Here is a 17,606-nt window from a genome sequence, read left to right as displayed (position 1 = left end):
GTTTGTGCCTCAGCTCTCACAAACTCAAGTGCTTTTTTTCTTTCTGTCTGCTCACAGATTCTGAGGGTCACTCCAACCTATCGATCCAGTCTAGGCTTCTTCCGCTTATCAGCTGCACTTCCTAAATGACCCTTGGTCTTTCTCAGAAAACCAGCACAGAGCGTTATCATTCATTCTTTATTTTTTCAGAACAATAAAAATAGTTTAACAAACAAAGACTTCTTCATTCTCTCCGTTTCGACTCGTATTTACAGCTGAAGATGAAAAAAACGCCCAGTCATGTCCATTTCATCTCCTCTTGGCTCCGTTCCCACCCTGATCCTCCCTCTTCAGCCGGAGCACCAGGGCCTATTGCTGTGTCTTTGACGAGGTATACAGGCTATTCAATGATTGGTGACATGTATTTCCAAGCCGACATCACCGACGTTTGCATTTAGGAGCTTCTCCTTTTGTTCAGAACTGCACCACACTCGGCCTGTTCATATACGGTAGGTAACATTAAGCAGGTTATGATTTATGAACACATGCTTTCACTTTTACTGGCATGACTTTGGAAGATAAAGACACAATGACCCATTTCAACTGTGGAAACACCACATAACTGACACAAGAGAAGAGTTAATGTCAGATCCTTTCTTTGTCCAGAGGAGATACACTGTTGTGTGGAGGGTCCCTGAGGGAAGTGGAGAAAGATGGTTTGAATGCACGAGCACTTACGCAAGTCACAACGGACACATAGGATTAATGGTTAGCTTAAAAAAATGGAGCGGCTATTAAAACATTGCAGCGATACTGAATAATCACTTGGAAGGACACAGACCTCTTACAGTGTGTGCAATCTAGGGACCTAAAAGGCTTTTTGATACAGCACTGCAAGCACCTTCTAAATGTCATAAAGCAATTAGGCCCTCTCAAGCACTCAACGGAAATGTCACATAACTTGAATTTACAGTTTTCTCTCGCTATGATCCGAGCTGAGTAGTCTCTCTCTAGCAACAATAATGTATTTCAATTCATCTGAGGAACGATTCTCACTGCCGTCACAATCTGCTGAGACTGTTGATGTCAAACAGAAAAGAGGTTTTGCATGGTGAGTGACGACAGGTAAAATCAGTAGAGAGCAGTCAAGTTGAAGCATGTTATTGGGATTATTTGTGTAGCGCATGACACTGCAGCATCCTGGGAGTTGATCATGATGGGATCTTTGTGTGGCATTATTGTCCTTCCATGCCAACTGAATACAATCACACACATCAGGGCAGAGTGGCTGGACAATCAACAGCAGAGGAAATGAAAGATGCCTGAGTAGTTGTGGCTATTGTGCACCTGATCAGGACAGAGGTATCAATACAGTCTGAACAAACCCCAGAAGTCATTCTAATCAAACTTTAAAGAGTTCAAAACATAGAAATATTATACAACAGACAATAAATGAAAATAAAAAGAAGCAAAATTATTGAGAATGAGATTGGAAAAGGCCCAGGAAATATAGAGCAACAACAGACAGAGGCAGAGAGATTAGAAACCTTAGCGTCCATGTCAGGGTATTAATACAGTAGTCCAGAGGTCTGCATGTAATAGTGGTGGATTTGAGCACCATGTCTATGGCTGGGGGGGGGGGTCAGGGGGTCACTGGTCCAATCAGGTTGGAGGGTCATGGCTGTCAGAGCTGGTTTCCAGTGCAGAGCGGCAGGCTGGCACAGTGATGAGGATAATGACGTCTTAGTGTCACATCGGATCACACGGCAGACACAGAGGAGGGAGGGGAGGGGGGGGGCGGGGGCTCGGCTGGGCCCCAGATGCACCCGCAGTCCAGAGGCCGGGCCTTTAGTGTTCCCGTAGCTCAGTGGAGATCCAGCACAGTGCAGGAAAAGGATGAAATGAAGCTGGAACTACTCGCATTTCAAACTTCCAGAAGGATCGATACATATGGTCAAGGGAGCAGTTGCTTTAATTGAGCCACATGGCCTGTAGAAGTGCCTGATGTCTGTTCACAGTTATTGTAGGCCCAAATATGAAGGGACACCGAGGCTCATTAGTTTTTCCAGAGTTAAATCCTCTTCTTCACTGGTCACCCCCGCCTCCGGGCCACAAGCCAATGTGCTGAGTGCTCCTGCAGTACAGAACAGACAATATGGGTAAGACACGCACTTAATATGTCTGGACACGATTTTACCAACAGCTCTCACCTAAGCACGAAAGGGCTTTGAGCTAAATGCTAACGGCAGCATGCTCACTATGACAACGTTAGCACTAAACACTAAGCACAGCTGAAGCCCTAGGTGTTATGCTGCCGAAGGTGATTATAGATCAGCAGGTGTGAAGATTACATTGGGCTGAAAGAGCAGAGCCAATCACAGTTAAGCACAATAACGACAGCTCAGCAAACTGAAAACCTGACATTATGTCTGAATGGTAAGGAGTCACAACATGACAACACATGAACACCAAGAGTGAAAACTGTGAGCTACTTTAAAGCAGCTTTAAGCAACAGAACGGAGAATTCTTTTTTTTTTTTTAGCAGCTAGCATGATGAGACAAAGACAACTGAATGATCAACAAATATACAACAATGTTTTTAGACATATCATTTACACTAATCAAACACATGCAGAGTTTCCTATATTTCTAACAAGATAAAACAACCCAGTTCCTTACCTTTCATATGTTGATGTCCTCTGTATCTGTAAGACTATATTTTAAAGGATTCTTCATCTGCAAACATCTCCAGTGGCCGGTAGCAGTCCGTTTATTGGTTCCTTCATTTTCACACAAGTTTAATCCAGTTAGAGCAAAGCTGAGACCTTCAAAGTCACACTACTGATTCAAAACACCCAGTAGCTCAAGTACGGGTCTGCAATGACATTCAGTCATTTCCCCAAACGTAATGTAAATCATTTATGCTTTTACATTTTTCACTTGTTCAAATTCTCCAGTGTTTTTTGTTTTTGTTCACAACGTGTGTTCTGCTCCAGTGAAGGGGGAAAAGAGCCCTCCAAATCTTCAGGTTTGCATGGAGACACTTGTCCAGAAACACTGACAGTCGTTCATAGCCTTGAAAGTTAATATATATTTATATATAAAAAGGTGTTCATAAATTATTCAACAATGTTCAGTAGATAAAATACCACTTGCATTTCTGTCCTGAAATGACCGCTTTGTGCTTTCTGCAAACAAAAAAACATTGAAAAAGAAGCAGCAGGTTTTTGCCAGAGGTTAATCCATATAAAAAAGTGTCTTTTCGAATTCTGAAATGTTCTCTATCTGTGTCGCTTTGATATTCCATTGCTGTTTGTGGCGGGCTCTTCCAGGTCGTCGTCCTCGAAGCCGTGAAAGGTGGAGGTGTCACTCTCCGAGGTGGTGCCGAACAGCTCCTCCGCTCCAGTGAAAGTCCCGTCTTCCTTCTCTGCTCCGCGGTCAGCTGGCACACAGAGGAACACAGTCAGTGCACAGGGGACGGATAACAAGCGGCCATCATGAGGCAAGAGTATCCATCTCTTCCCAGCATACTGTGGGGTACTCACTTTTGCATTGGCAGGTTGAGTAGGGGGACCCGGATTTACCCGTTTTCTTGATGGAGCCCTGGCATTTATTACAGTAGTTGTTGGGAATGCTGGTCCCACTTGGACCCTTTGGACCTACAAGGAAAAAACATGTAGCTTTAGACAGTTGATGTTCACCGAAGCACTGCTTACAATGTCAAACTTTTCACAACAATACTTTTGTTCCGTTTGTTTTACAAAAGTAATACTTCTGAATCTTTGAATCTTACCAACTCAATATAAACTTTTACATTTTTAATTTAACAAAGAATGTCAATTTCAGTGTTAATCCCATTCAATGTTGAACAGCTGATGGGATGTTGACATTTTAAAGGGAGCACCTGTTGCTCTGATTTTAGATCCAAAACATTCCTTTATTTGAACTTGATATTACCATGTATGGTCTTTTCTTCTAAGTATGCCAATGCGAGAGGTCTATATGGATTCTTTTGTCCTGTATTCTACCGGTTAGATCTTTGTGATTTGTTATTTATATGGACATGCTTTAACAAAGTTTGTATAAATGCCTTTTTTTTCTCGTAGGATCTAGAAAATAAAAAGCTAAATGTCCCCCAAAAACTCAAGAGTCAGACTTAAATATGACGGAGCAATCAGCACTAACTTCTTGCATTAGGCAATATATACTGTATCTCTATATTTCAAGACTGACAGTCAGCACAGCCTTGGATTGAAGTAATCTAATGGGACAAACGTACAGTACATATGGTTTGTAATGGTGAGCGGTAGTTTTAAATCAGGTGCAGCAGTTTGACTCCTTACGTTTGTGTCTGTCAGTCTGTTGTGCAGCGGGGGATTTCGACGCCACCGAGCTCCTCTCCCCCGCCCTGCCCTCCTCTGCAAGGTGGGAATTGGTGTAGTGGTAGCTGAGCCCTGTACGGTTCCTGTAGCGCTTGTTTGCACACACTGCGACACAGGGCAGATGTTCAGTCAAACTACTGCAACTGTTTGCATTTCAGCATCTAAAAATAACTGCTACACAACATTTCTAAATGTAGGTTTAGTATTTAAGATAAAGGCGTCAATGTGCTGTGGTGATAATGAGACATTCACAAAAGTATAGTTAAACGCCCACTAAGTGTCTGATGAGCTTAGAATACCTTGTAAAGTAGCGTAACCAACAATATCTACAGGCACTAAATGCAGAGCAGCATGGCAACTATTCCACTTGTGACTCCACACATGGAATAAGCACATTAGGATGTGATTACAATAATCATTAAACACAGACACCATAACCATCATGTCTGAAATCCCAGACCAGACATAATATATATGACAAGGGGCTAAAAAAAACAACCTCACAGCACTGACGTTTCTACAGCTCAACAAACTAACTAAACCAATATCCAGATAATCTTTTCAAAAGAGATACCTGCGGCTGAAGACTTTGAGTTCTGCTTCTGTTTGTATCTGTCTGAAACGGAGAAGACACAAGGCAGATAGGAGAAAGAAAACAGCTTGAGTATGTGTCTTTAAAGTAGAGACAAAACATCCAATACCCTCTACCTGGAGTTTCCACATTCAACTTGCACGTACAGGATTACATGAGACCACAGTGACCCTTCACCTTCATCCTGAGGTTCAAAACTGTTGGCTATTGAGTTACAGCGGGTCGACTTTATGACAACAGTGACACAAGTAACATTATTGGCTATTTTTAATAACTACAAATATATATATAAGATTTTTCAATCCTGTGTTACAACCCTGTTGGATCAGCAGACGAACAGATTACACATATTGTAAAGCACAAGTAAAAAAGAGACTACAACAACCTCATGATGTTATGAAGTCATCTCGACTTACTGTCACAGACGTATGGCTTGTCTTCATCCACTTCTGCCTTCTTGCGGCCTGAACCCCGACCCTGATGAAAAACATCCAGATACTTTCACTATCTGCAATTAAATGCATGTTCAGAGCTTTCCTACATATGATATCAGCACCACAGGTTTGTATACAGCAGACACTGATGCAAAAAAACCCAACGTTTTTTAAGATTAGATAATACAATTCTTCTTAAACGAACAATCTATGTACATTTAAGCGCAGGACACCCAGTGGGTACTTACTCTTCCTTTGCCCCGATGTCTTTTCTTGGGAGTGTCCGCCACGAAGTCGTCATCTTCATTAAAAGCATCTTCTGCTGCGTCGGCCTCCAGGACCCTCTGAGACAAAGAGAAAGACAAGACCGTTTGTAAACTTCGCTTTGATGATAGCACCAGGTTGCTAAAAAAAAAAACACTTAGCAGCAACAACCGACAGGAAAGAAATGTAGCACTTGTTTAGTTCTCAAGATAATTGAGATGTTCCTGACAATGCTCACAAGGTCGTACAAAACTTAAAAGGTCCTTTAATTTTGTTTGACATTGTTATATGAAAGCTGTTGGGCAATAACAGAGCTACTGATTTTAAATGAGGTTCTCGTTGACCTTTTTGGGACGAAGTTATTATTATCTATAGTATAATAATGGGAATTTAAAGTTGAAGCTGTCAGCTAATCAGACCTACAAGTCAGACGGAATAACTGGGCATGTTGCCTTGACAACCAGTTGGGGAGCAACTCCAGTCCCCCCCAATCACTTGAGCGATATCACTGCACATACTTTAAACATGAGTGTATCCCACCTGGATCTCCAGCAGGCTGTCCTCGTCGTTCTTAGAGCTGTTCCTCTTCTCTAGCCCCCCTCCTCGCAGCAGAGCCTCCAGCGTGGTGCTCTGGGCGGGCAGGTTGTCCTTGGACATGATGCCGCCTTCTGCACAGAGACAAAAAAAGGTACATTTGATGAGGCATTTGTAGTCTAACAAAATCCAATCAGTTCACCTCTGAGTCTAATTGGATATTTGTGCCAGAATTGAAGAAATTCCCTCAAGGATTTCGTGAGATATCGCTTTAAGAGTTTGGGATGTTTGACGGACAAACTGAAAAGATAGGGCGTCTCGCCATGGCTGTTGCTAAGGCATAAAGAACCACAGGCATATAATCATAGCAGTAGAGTGTGTATATTGCTCAAAATCCCTTCAAGAACTTGTTATTATTATTATTATGAGAAGAGGCATCAGAGCTACAGAGTCTGACCTGTGTGAGGAGCTTTTTAATCAACATATTTCCATGCGTCTCTCCCCTTTCACTCACACTAGACTTAATAAAAGCATGTGGCAATTTGCTGGAGCCTTTGTTCGCTCGAGTGCCTGTCATCTTTCTTTGCCTCCTCAGAATGTGTCATCACAACTATTTACAGAGCACTATATTCCTGAAAATGTATGTTTTCCTTCTGAAAGAAAATGCATTGTCATTGAGCTCTTAATGATGTGGCACTATGCAGACACCAGGCTGACTTTGTCCTCAGGAATCTCTGAGGTGAAATGTAGTTAAGTGGCTTATCGTTTTAACCTGAAAACATCATGCAGATATCTCCGCCTACATTATAGCGGAAGATCCAAACAAACAGTGTAGGAGGCGAGCAGGTTGAGCAGAGCAAACGAAAGCTTTGACAGTCTGCAGATCTTATTTACACAATCTCTTCTCTACAGACGGCTACATGATCATCCAGTCGCTCATCCAGTGTTTGAAAAGAGGGCACACTTCAAAGCCCCCTGACTCCAGCTTTCTATCAGCCCTTCATCTCATCCACTGGGCCCACGAGAGAGACTTTAGCAGAATATTAAGCATGAAGTGCTGAGGCGACAGAAGCCTACATAGGTAAGAGGCACAACACGCTCCTCTTCAACGGGCGCCTCTACCACGCGGCGGCAGCCCCTCACCATTGTGTCTGCACACGTTGACTTTCAACTCTCCCCGACGAGACAGACCCCCCCCCTTCTCCCCTCCCTCCCAACCCATGGGAGCTGGGGGGGCTAAAAATAGAGCCAGCAGCAGCCTGCAGCAGCGAGCTGATTCTGCATGCAGCCCCCGTCTCTAGCACGGCATCAGTGAGACAGCCTGCCGAGGCAGCGAGACACACTGTGGCTGCGGCCCAGTGCCGGCCACCTCTGGCCAGCTGCACAGCGGATAAGAGATGCCAGGTTAAATCAGGGCACGCTTCCCCTCGGCTGGGCACTGGCAGACAGCGCACTCCACTGTTGCTGGAGAAGGGAAGGGACAGCATGGTGGTGGTGTTGGGGTCCAGCGTAAGCTCGGAGGAAAACAATAGTCTACAGTGGGATGTGTTTGGGAAACAAAGGCTTGGTTCATATGCCATTTTGGTTTCTCTTCGGAGGCCTGCTCCTTTTTCTGACAACTTCTCCACAATGCAATGCAGAAATAAATAGTTTGTGATCGTTGAGATTTCTGTCAATACACAATGGATTTCTGTGTTTTTGTAGAAACTACTGATAGACACAATGTTTCTGTGTGAGATTCTCTCCTTTGTCCTGTTCATTCCTAAGGGTAGTGTAACATCCCAGTGGGTATGCACGCTTTAAGGCACAGAATGGGCCAGTTACTTGAGATCATTGGCTAGAAAAACACTGGCAGACTGCGTGGCAGACTACAGGGAGGGATGGAAGAGTTTGTCAGAGGAAAAAAGGGACAAAACCAATCAGCGAGGGAGGTGTCAAGGAGACAATACGATAGAGAGGAGAGGGTAGATGTGTTGAGTGATTGGTTTCAAGAGGCAGCCAGAGATGGCCAAACTTCATTCCATAACATTTATTAAATAGTGTCTGCAGTGGTCGAACTCCGTCTCGCTGTTCCCAGCAGCGGTAAATCCAATTACATGTTCTCCTTCTCACAAAACAAGTTTACCAGCCGGGGTGAACACAGCCACATTTCATCCCCTGAAAAATGACTGCGCGCTGAGACAGAGTGATGTGCTTTTAGCCAGATGATTCCACATCATCACCAGTAATCACATGAGCTAAAGGAGGTGGGTGGGGAGGCAGGCGAACGAGCGGGAGGAGAGACTAAAGGGAGCAGGGAGTAACGGGCAGGTGGTCTGTGGAGGAGCGGCTGCAGGATCTTACCGATCTTCAGACCGTAGATGCCCAGGCCGGGGTCCGTGGCGTTGTGCAGCCGCCTCTTCTTTCTCCAGCAACGGGCGGGGTATGTGTACATCTGCCCGGCTGCGACCCCTGTATAATAAAAGCAGTAAAACACATTGATAATAGAAATACCTTCTGATGTAGGAACACCGGATTACACTTTACAGATTTCTGAGATTAATATACTCAACATTAGTAACTGTAAAACTATTATATGATTCACCAATCTGTTTTGTATCATTTTTGGACTGAATATATGTCAGGTTTAGAAAAAAAGGCAGTTTGAAAATGTCATGTTGGGATGTGTTCAAATCATGAAAGGCATTTCTCGCTCTTTTCCGAAAGTGTTTTAACTCAATGATTCACCGATTAACGAAAACTGTTTCACAATAAAGAAAATAATGTTATGCGACCTTAGTTAATAGCTTTAGATAATGTAGACAGCAATTCTGCAAGCTTAATGGACTAAAACACTTAGAGTATCTGTGTGTGCGCACGTGTGTGTGTGTGTGTGTGTGTGTGTGTGTGTGTGTGTGTGTGTGTGTGTGTGTGTGTGTGTGTGTGTGTGTGTGTGTGTGTGTGTGTGTGTTTACCCACCGGGGCTGCGGTGGTGTCGCTCCATCCAGATGTAGCAGTTGTTCTGGGCCACGCCGGTTTGTGAGTCCAGAAATGGCAGGCGGACGCTGCGTTCAGCGCACAGGCGAGCATTGTAGCTGCGGCACTGCTCGATGGCGTCCTTGTAGAACTGGTCGCCCAACCTGTGGAGGGAAACGTTATCAGCAAAGGTCAGTGACACTGCACGACGTGGCAGCTGGCTTGAAGACTACCTTAATGTGATCACATTGGCAGAATCTCTGATATGGAGATGAGGTTTTGTATCATGTATGAATGCCTTGATAATAGCCTGCTCTCTTGCTGGCTGTGGATTATTAAATCACTGAGCTGAGGCAGCTACAAGATTTGTATCCCTCAGAAACTCTTCGCAGCCATAATAATGCTGTTAATGTCTGCTCAAACATCTAATCAGCGTTGTGCATTGTGAGTGTCAAACTGACAGCTGAGCTCCTCTCTCATCTTCCAGCGTGCCATCGGGAAGAATTTGAGGAAAGGGGAAAACAATGCAACCCAGTTACAACACAGATCCGGCTCCCGAGGTTAAACACATTACCTCTGTGGGCTCTTTGTCTGATCTGATTTTAGATTTGAGCTACGGCAGTTGACTCGGTTACATTATTACAACAACACTGAATCCAGGCTCTGGTATGAAGTTACTCCTCCGATGTACAAGCAGCTAAGACTCTCACACTTTAGTTCCACTTTTTATAGCGCCACTGAGATTTGGGCAGTCCCTCTGGGTTTCAATGTTAATATTCAGAGTGAAATGGGGGAGGATATTTCACATTCAAGCCCTCAATCGCTGCCACACGCCTAGTATGGTAATTAGCCTACTTAATTAATCTCAGCAGAGTGCCTAGCACAAGGGCAGGTTCTAATTTGACTATATCAAAGATGAGGGTAAATGCTGCGACTCTGAAATCACGGCAAGGTACTTTGTATGTGATTTCCAGTCTGCTGCTATATCAAAGGGGCAACAGGGCACATTAAAGCTACTGGTTCTCCTAGTATGAACCTCTCTCGCATAATTAAGTTCCTCCACGTGTTCTCAATTACAACATTAGGAAGACGGCCATTTTGGAATGAAACTAATGAGCAGCAGTCTGCGAGTCGAGCCTGGAATCGTAAACTAGAGGTGGAGGAGGTGGGAGCCTGATTCGTCAGCGCCTTCCAGATCCCTCCGTCTCTGCCCCTAACCCTTGACGAGACAACGTCCAGCAGATGAACAGCCGTGTCAGGAATGCTGTCCCGCACAAAAGCCCACTGCTCCGCGGCTCAGACAAAGCCACAGTGTGTGAGGCTTCTGGGAAAGAGAGGGCTTTGTGTCTGTGTAACTGAGAAGAGTAAACAGTCACAGGTACAGAGAGAGGGCAGGGATCCGTGGAAAGGTGTGAGAAAGAGAAACAAATAGATGACAGAAAGCGGGGAAAAAAAAAAAAAAAACTGGGTTCGAGGAGGGAAAATGGTGCGAAAAGGAGGTTAAATGCGAACATCAGATCATGACTAACGACTATGGGACTTTTCCTTCCTCGTGTAATAATCACACTGAGGCTGTATGTACTATAATAACACTATTACTCTTTGTCTTGCAAAGATGTCACACAGTGTTTCTTAGTGCATGCAAAACACTATTTCTGAGAAGAACCAGCTTCTCTCACCCTTGAAGATACAGGAATGTTTACGAGGGGAATCACACAGGGATATACTCAAAACAGATTGGCCACAAAGCTGAAAATACAAGATCAGAGGTTTGACGCCTTTAGCAGTAGCTTGCTCGAGGATTTCTTTTAAAGATAAGTATTTGGCCCATAAAAAATAATAACAAACAGCCGTGTAATAACACATATCTCAGACTAGTACCACATGTGTGCTGTCGTTTCAAACGGTAACTCAAACTGACCCGTTTCCTTTACTACAATGCCTGAATAATATGGAGCAGATCAGCTGTTGAAGGGGCCCCATTATGCTCATTTTCAGGTTTCATAATCGTATGTAGTGTCTCTAGTCTACTGTGACATGTTTACATGTTCTAATGTGCAGAAAGCTCTTTATGTTTCTCATGCTGCAGCACCGTTTTCACCCTCTGTCTGAAACCAGAGCCCAGTCTGCTCTGATTGGTTAGCTGGCAGAGTCTGTGTTATGATTGGTCAACCGCTTAGACTAACTCAAATCAAGGCATCAATCAAACTCCCTGTGGCATGAACTTTGAGGTTTAGATGCACAAAAACCTATAACACACTAAAGAAAAGGGGAAAAAACACAAAAAGCATAATAGAGCCTTTTAATGCTCCCTGAAGTCAGCTACGAGTGCATGCTTCATAGTGTACACTCACTGTGGAGTGCCAAGACACTCCAGAGATTACTTGAGTTAAACAAACCAAGACGGGAGGCTAAACGTGAAACATGCAGGGAGGGTCGGAGGGGACTGGTGAGGGAGAACACATAATAAGTGGCGGAAGTGTTCTGGTGGGTGCTGCATCGACACGCTCTCCATCAGGGCCCGCTGCCCCGAGCAGCAGGTGCACTGGCTATGGTGAGAGATCTTTCTCACACTTGTAATGAGTGACGGGACCCACACCTCCAATGACACAGGAGGGGGATTGTTTGACACACACACACACACACACACACACACACACACACACACACACACACACACACACACACACACACACACACACACACACACACACACACACACACACACACACACACACACACACACACACACACACACACACACACACACACACACACACACACACACACACACACACACACACACACACACACACACACACACACACACACACACACACACACACACACACACACACACACACACACACACACACACACACACACACACACACTTCGAAGGTTCTATTTTTCACTGTCCTTTGACATTCATGGCACTTAAGAGCTAACAAATATATCTCTAAAAAAGTAGTAAGATGTGTAAAAAAAACATTGGCAACCTGACAATAATGAAAAGGTATAGCCCTTACTCAGAAGAGAATACTAAAAAGGCACACAGCTAAATTATTACACTTAACTGTCAGTTGTAAACATCATGGTTTACAGAACAGCTTCCTGGTTTACTTTGACCTATCGTACTCTTGACAGATGTGGGACCACCGTTTCCTGTACAGATTATAGCCAACACTTCAAGTGAACTCACTTTCATTTTCATCTTTAAATACAGTGGTTTGGATCAGTGGTTCTCAACCTTTTTAGCACCACAAAGAGGCAATAGATTTACTTTGACTTATCATGAAGTCAATGTCTATTATACAATGTAATGGCTTTAGAATAATGATACCATTAGCATTGAAATCGGTCTCCTATAAGGCCTCGCTTAACAATGCAATTCTGTCTTCCTCCAGGCTGTGAGCTCCCCATCACAATATAAGCCCGAGACATGTAAACTGCATCCCTGCCTACCAGAGATCATTTCGCCAAGAGGTAAGACAGAGGAGGCAATAAAACAAAAGAGGGAGAGTGATAACAAGACGTTTTATTTTCTACTATACTAGATAAGTATGTAACAAAACCTGCATTCTTAAATACTACTGGGTGTTTTACTGCCTTTATCATAGCACTGAGATCTGGGTTTAAGTCCTTCTGGGTTTTTCAGTTGCTTCTGACGTTGGACAGCAGCTCTTAGCCAGGGCAGTCATGTTGCTTACAATATATGAATAGTAGATCAATCTTCTTGCTCGTATGAAGGTCAGCAGACAGAAAATGTTTCAGTTGCGAAACATGGTCCTATCCAACATCTACCATTACATTTTTATAACTCACAAGAGGTAAAGCAATCAAGTAATTTCAAAAAGGGAAAAAGCAAGGATTTAAGGAAATTAGAGGAATAATTAGAAGGACATTATGCAGCATAGATATATCTGCTTTGCAGCTATGCGTATTAACGCCATAACTGTATCTTTTAACTGGCAGAGGAGACCCCCACATTTTAAGCCACTGGTTTAGATAATCTGCTATCTTGTGTACAAACAACAAAGACTGATTGCTTGGCAGATCATTACTAACACTGTTGGACATTTTTGTTTTGGTTTCCTTTGTTCCCAAGATCTTAGTAATTCGTTTTGAGAATCCAGTTCCACCAAAACTGATGGAAATGACACAACAAATATAAGACCAAGTCTGAAAGAAACTATAATTATCCTTTGAAGTCTAGCAATGCCTAAAAGTGGAAACATTGTGTGGAGTCCAACTGAACTAGGACATGTGCATTTCAGGGCTTAAGAAGGTGCCTCAGAGGTATGTGCTACACATCCCCAATATCTTCCAGTCGAGTAGAGAAGGTGAGTGTGTGCATGAGGGCGAGGAAAAAAAGCAAATCTTGTGGCCAGTGGGGCCTCTGCTATCAGCGTGTTCCTGTCAACGGTTCGCTGTGTCACACGGCTGCGTCCGTAATGTGAACATGTGTCAACACTCATTTTGCATATCTGACGACAACGTTTTGCAGGGGGAGCAGTTTGCAGAAGAAAAGCGATCATGACAGTCATCTTCTTATTCCAGACACATGCATTTCCTACCATTCGGTCTATATGCTGTAAAATGTATTATCTCTTCGATTTACACAAGGCATCTATTGCACGTCTGTCCGTCCTGGGAGAGGGATCCCTCCTCTGTTGCTCTCCCTGAGGTTTCTCCCATGTTCCCTTTAAACTGTGGGTTTTCTCTGGAAGTTTTTCCTTAAACGATGTGAGGGTCTAAGGACAGAGGGTCTAAGGACAGAGGGTCTAAGGACAGAGGGTGTCGTTTTTCTCATACTGATATTCTGAACAATCTGTGCTATTGTATTGGCTGTAAAGTGTCTCTACTGTAGGCTATTTTTATGTTATGTACAGCACTTTGGCTCGACCAAAAATCGTTTATAAATGTGCTATATAAATAAAACTTGATTTGATTTGATTTGAAAAACTCCGGTGTCAACATTACAATGGATCTGAATGACATTAAGAATAAATGAGACCAGAAACCTAATCTAAAAACACAACTTCAGAGCCTTTTGTCTGGGAGAGTTCTTATATTTGCAGGTGCACTGCTCCTTCACAGGAAGCTAGAGCTACCACATAACAAGGGGGGGGAGGAGGAGGAGGGCCAACAGAGTGACTGCTTCCTGACAACAACTGCTGATTACACCAATCAGAACAGCACAGTCTGGGTGAAGGCAAGAGTAAAACCAGACCATACACCTCCACACTGCAGTGCCAAGAAACAGCAGGCCTGACTCACTCAAAGCCTACTCAACTCCAACGAAGGGAAGGATCTCACAGAGGTAATGTCAGAGGAGCTGTGGCTGGAAGACGTGCCCAACTCCAGCTGTGGCTAAAAAATTCATGAGCAGCTTTATGAGCTTCTTTATTAATCAAATATTCCAGACTCCATTTTAATCAGCAGATTCTGGAGATTACTGTCCTCCCTGCTCACAGGAGGGACAGACCTCACACAGGCGTGCACAGGCTTGCATGGCGCAGCTTCATCCTCCTCATCTCTCTACAAAGTCAACCCAGCCTTTCATTTCCCTAAAGTGAATCATCTTAATACAAAAAAAGGGTCAAACTGGTCCAAAGGAGCGACATCCAATTAGTGTCAAGTGTGACTAATTATAATCTGACAAACGTGTGAAATGAAGTCAGAAACCCGAGACAGAAGCTAATTATAGCACATTGAAACACTTCATTAAGCACAGTTTATAGCAAGGAGACATTCCACATCAGAATGCTAAAGCATCTCCGAGATGAAACAGCAGCTTAACAGAAAAGACACACGCGGAAGCTCGTTGTTGGGACACAAGAGGAGAAAATAGTCCAACGAGGTAATAATGGAAATGTAATTTCCAAAAATATCCCTGCTCTTATGAAAGAAAGATACAAAGATGTGCGATGAGGGAATTAAAAAGGAGCTACAAGGACATAATATTAATTTAAAATGAACATTAAGCACTTTATTAGAGCTGAGCTGTACAGGTGCCAGAAAAGGGAGGTTGTAAAACTCAAGCCAAGCACTGAATGTAAAGTGCATTAAAAAAACGTGTATCGTTTTCTTTTTCTTTATGAAGCCACTATCCAGAGCATAATGCAATGAGTGGGCAGGTCGGAGGTTGTCTCGCTAAAGGTCTGTTGACAGGATCCATGGCCTCTGTATTCAGCCTATTCAATTATTAAAAGCTAACTCACATGCAGAAATATCCCCAGCAGAAAATGTCCAATGCAAATAGATATTTTGAAGTGGACAATCGGGTATCAACAAATAATTATGCATGCTTCCCTTACATGTAGTAACAATGTCACAACAACAATGGCAACAGTGTGGGTGACGTGTGGTCCACTGCTCCTGCTTACAGTCCACGGAGGTGCCAGGGTACCTCTATGGAGGAGCAGATGGTTCTCCTGCTTATGCCCAACACTTCCTCTCTGTCGGAGCATCTCTGACAGATGGGCCCAGGATCCTGGACCAGGCTAATCTCCAGCACTCCTCCACTTAAAGGCACAGTGGAGCTCTACCTCCACAGTCCCGGAGAGCCGTGATGCTGATCGCACATCAATACAGGCTGAACGCTTGGTCACGTCAACAGGGCTGAATGTGCATGTCAACAAATGCTAAAATATTACTTTGTAAAAATGACAAAAAGCAAGAGGATAATGTGTCTAATTTACAGTAATATGTTAGCCAATGGAATTGAAGAAACAGTAGAAGAACAAAGGGAAAATGGGAGAAAAAGGTGGAGCATTTCTGTGAAGTTGGGTGATAAATACGACCATAGCAAAGGCTATTTGGACACAGAGTGACTAGCTTTTTGTAACGGCCAACTCAAATTGCTGTCACTTTTGTCCATTTCGCCAGCCAGCATGCAAATACAAAATGCCTCCTCCCTTGCTTTACCGGGTCCTGACCACGTCTGCGCTCCGAGGAGCCAAAGTTGACATGTCGACAATTCACACAAAGTATAAACGACTTTCGGAATGTCAGACTATGTTCCCCTGCTATGCCCAACCGAGCACGAAGAAAATCGGCTTTTAATTATTCGGTGCAGAGCAAAGACACGTTGTCGACAGTTTTTAAATAAATGTATTGCCCACGAAAGACGACACTCTCTTGTGTTCAATGCATAGCCGTACGGGAAAAAAGCTCCTCTAGAGCAGACAAAATGTCAGGCAGTCTAACGCACATGTTTGAGACTAAATGTTAAAACCTGGTGTAATAAAAGAACTATACGAGGCTACTTTGCAATGCAAGAAGTACACAGAAATGAATTTGGACAGCTAAATCCGTCATATGCACACGGCTGGAAAACACATGCACGAACAAACTCTTCGATTGTACAAGTTGGCAACAAAGTAATAAGTCACAATTTCGTAAATGTCTAAATTACTTACGCTTTTAGTGGATTCTGAATGACAGCCGCCATTTTGCTACAATGTAACGCAATATCGGCGTCTTGCAGTTCTGAGGGAAACCTAGGGGAATGAACCAATCAGAGCTCGGGGTGAAATCGTGGACCAATACATCTGCAGCATACGCGGATGGGGCGTGGTTTTATTGGGTAAACTGTCAAAAATATTTTAAAGGGTTTTCCCTTGTATTTAATATTGTACACAAGTGAACAACAGCACTTTTAAAGGGAGAGCATGGATACATATTAAATGCAACTCCCTCATGGCATGCTGACACCATGCAGTGCAAGAGGCACAGAATATGAACATGGAAGCTTGTGTTTAATTATTTATTAAAATATTAATAAATCATGTATCATCATCAATAAGCACCAAGCAAATAATTTCCCTCACTTTATCTGAAGCTGCAGCATTAGAGAGGAGTAGAAGCAAGGCTCCTAAATACAAAGGCGTGCACAGGATCTATTCCTCCCACATACAGTACAGTAAGTGGTTTGACACGGGGAGATTTAAACACACAAACACACACTAAAGACAAGGAGGCAATTCAAGATTGTGTTTTTCACAGGTGGGAGCTGCTACAACTTTAATCTTAAGCAAATCCTCCATCAGTTTAGTATTCACACATATCATCGCATCAATTTGTTTCCAATCATTTAAAATGAATCAATCACTCCTGCTTCAGTTGTTGTCTCTAGCCAGAAGTGTTGATATCACCCGACTTGATCTAAAAAAAAAACGAGACATCACACATTGCAAAGGACATCTGAAGCAAAAGACTGCACAACTTTGCATGGGAATGAGCTCCAGAACAAGTAATCTGACATGATGTATTTCTTATTCTATTATGTGCAATATTTGCATTTCAGAGGAGGGTGTGTGTGCGCGTGTGTGTGTGTGTGTGTGTGTGTGTGTGTGTGTGTGTGTGTGTGTGTGTGTGTGTGTGTGTGTGTGTGTGTGTGTGTGTGTGTGTGAGATGCAACATTCAGACAGATATATCTATTTTCAGACAAGGCAGACACAT

At 43.4% G+C, this 17,606-nt stretch overlaps 1 protein-coding gene across 1 annotated transcript; it reads right to left on the bottom strand.

Annotated features, from left to right (window-relative positions):
* Nucleotides 1-163: 163 nt before the first annotated feature.
* LOC117468110 (zinc finger protein DPF3-like) lies at nucleotides 164-16,644 on the bottom strand. The gene is made up of 11 exons (XM_034112092.1): nucleotides 16,565-16,644; nucleotides 9,144-9,304; nucleotides 8,529-8,636; nucleotides 6,192-6,319; nucleotides 5,636-5,731; nucleotides 5,370-5,430; nucleotides 4,936-4,977; nucleotides 4,323-4,466; nucleotides 3,525-3,638; nucleotides 2,659-3,421; nucleotides 164-2,113 (listed from the first exon to the last, which is right to left on the bottom strand). The coding sequence occupies exons 1-10, from the start codon at nucleotides 16,594-16,596 to the stop codon at nucleotides 3,261-3,263; spliced, it is 1,047 nt and encodes a 348-aa protein (XP_033967983.1). The 5' UTR covers nucleotides 16,597-16,644; the 3' UTR covers nucleotides 164-2,113; nucleotides 2,659-3,260.
* Between the last annotated feature and the right edge of the window lie 962 nt (nucleotides 16,645-17,606).

The sequence above is a fragment of the Pseudochaenichthys georgianus genome, chromosome 22 (assembly GCF_902827115.2).
Source record: "Pseudochaenichthys georgianus chromosome 22, fPseGeo1.2, whole genome shotgun sequence".
Classification (NCBI taxonomy): Eukaryota; Metazoa; Chordata; class Actinopteri; order Perciformes; family Channichthyidae; genus Pseudochaenichthys; species Pseudochaenichthys georgianus.
This window is presented reverse-complemented; position numbering and strand designations above follow the sequence as displayed.

Excerpts from the sequence above, each read along its gene's own strand:
- LOC117468110 (XM_034112092.1), bottom strand. The coding sequence starts at position 16,596 with ATGGCGGCTGTCATTCAGAATCCACTAAAAGC. Across the intron at positions 5,732-6,191 it reads ACAGCCTGCTGGAGATCCAG|AGGGTCCTGGAGGCCGACGC; the intron begins GTGGGATACACT and ends TCTTTGTCTCAG. Across the intron at positions 4,467-4,935 it reads CTCAAAGTCTTCAGCCGCAG|TGTGTGCAAACAAGCGCTAC; the intron begins GTATCTCTTTTG and ends CCTGTGTCGCAG.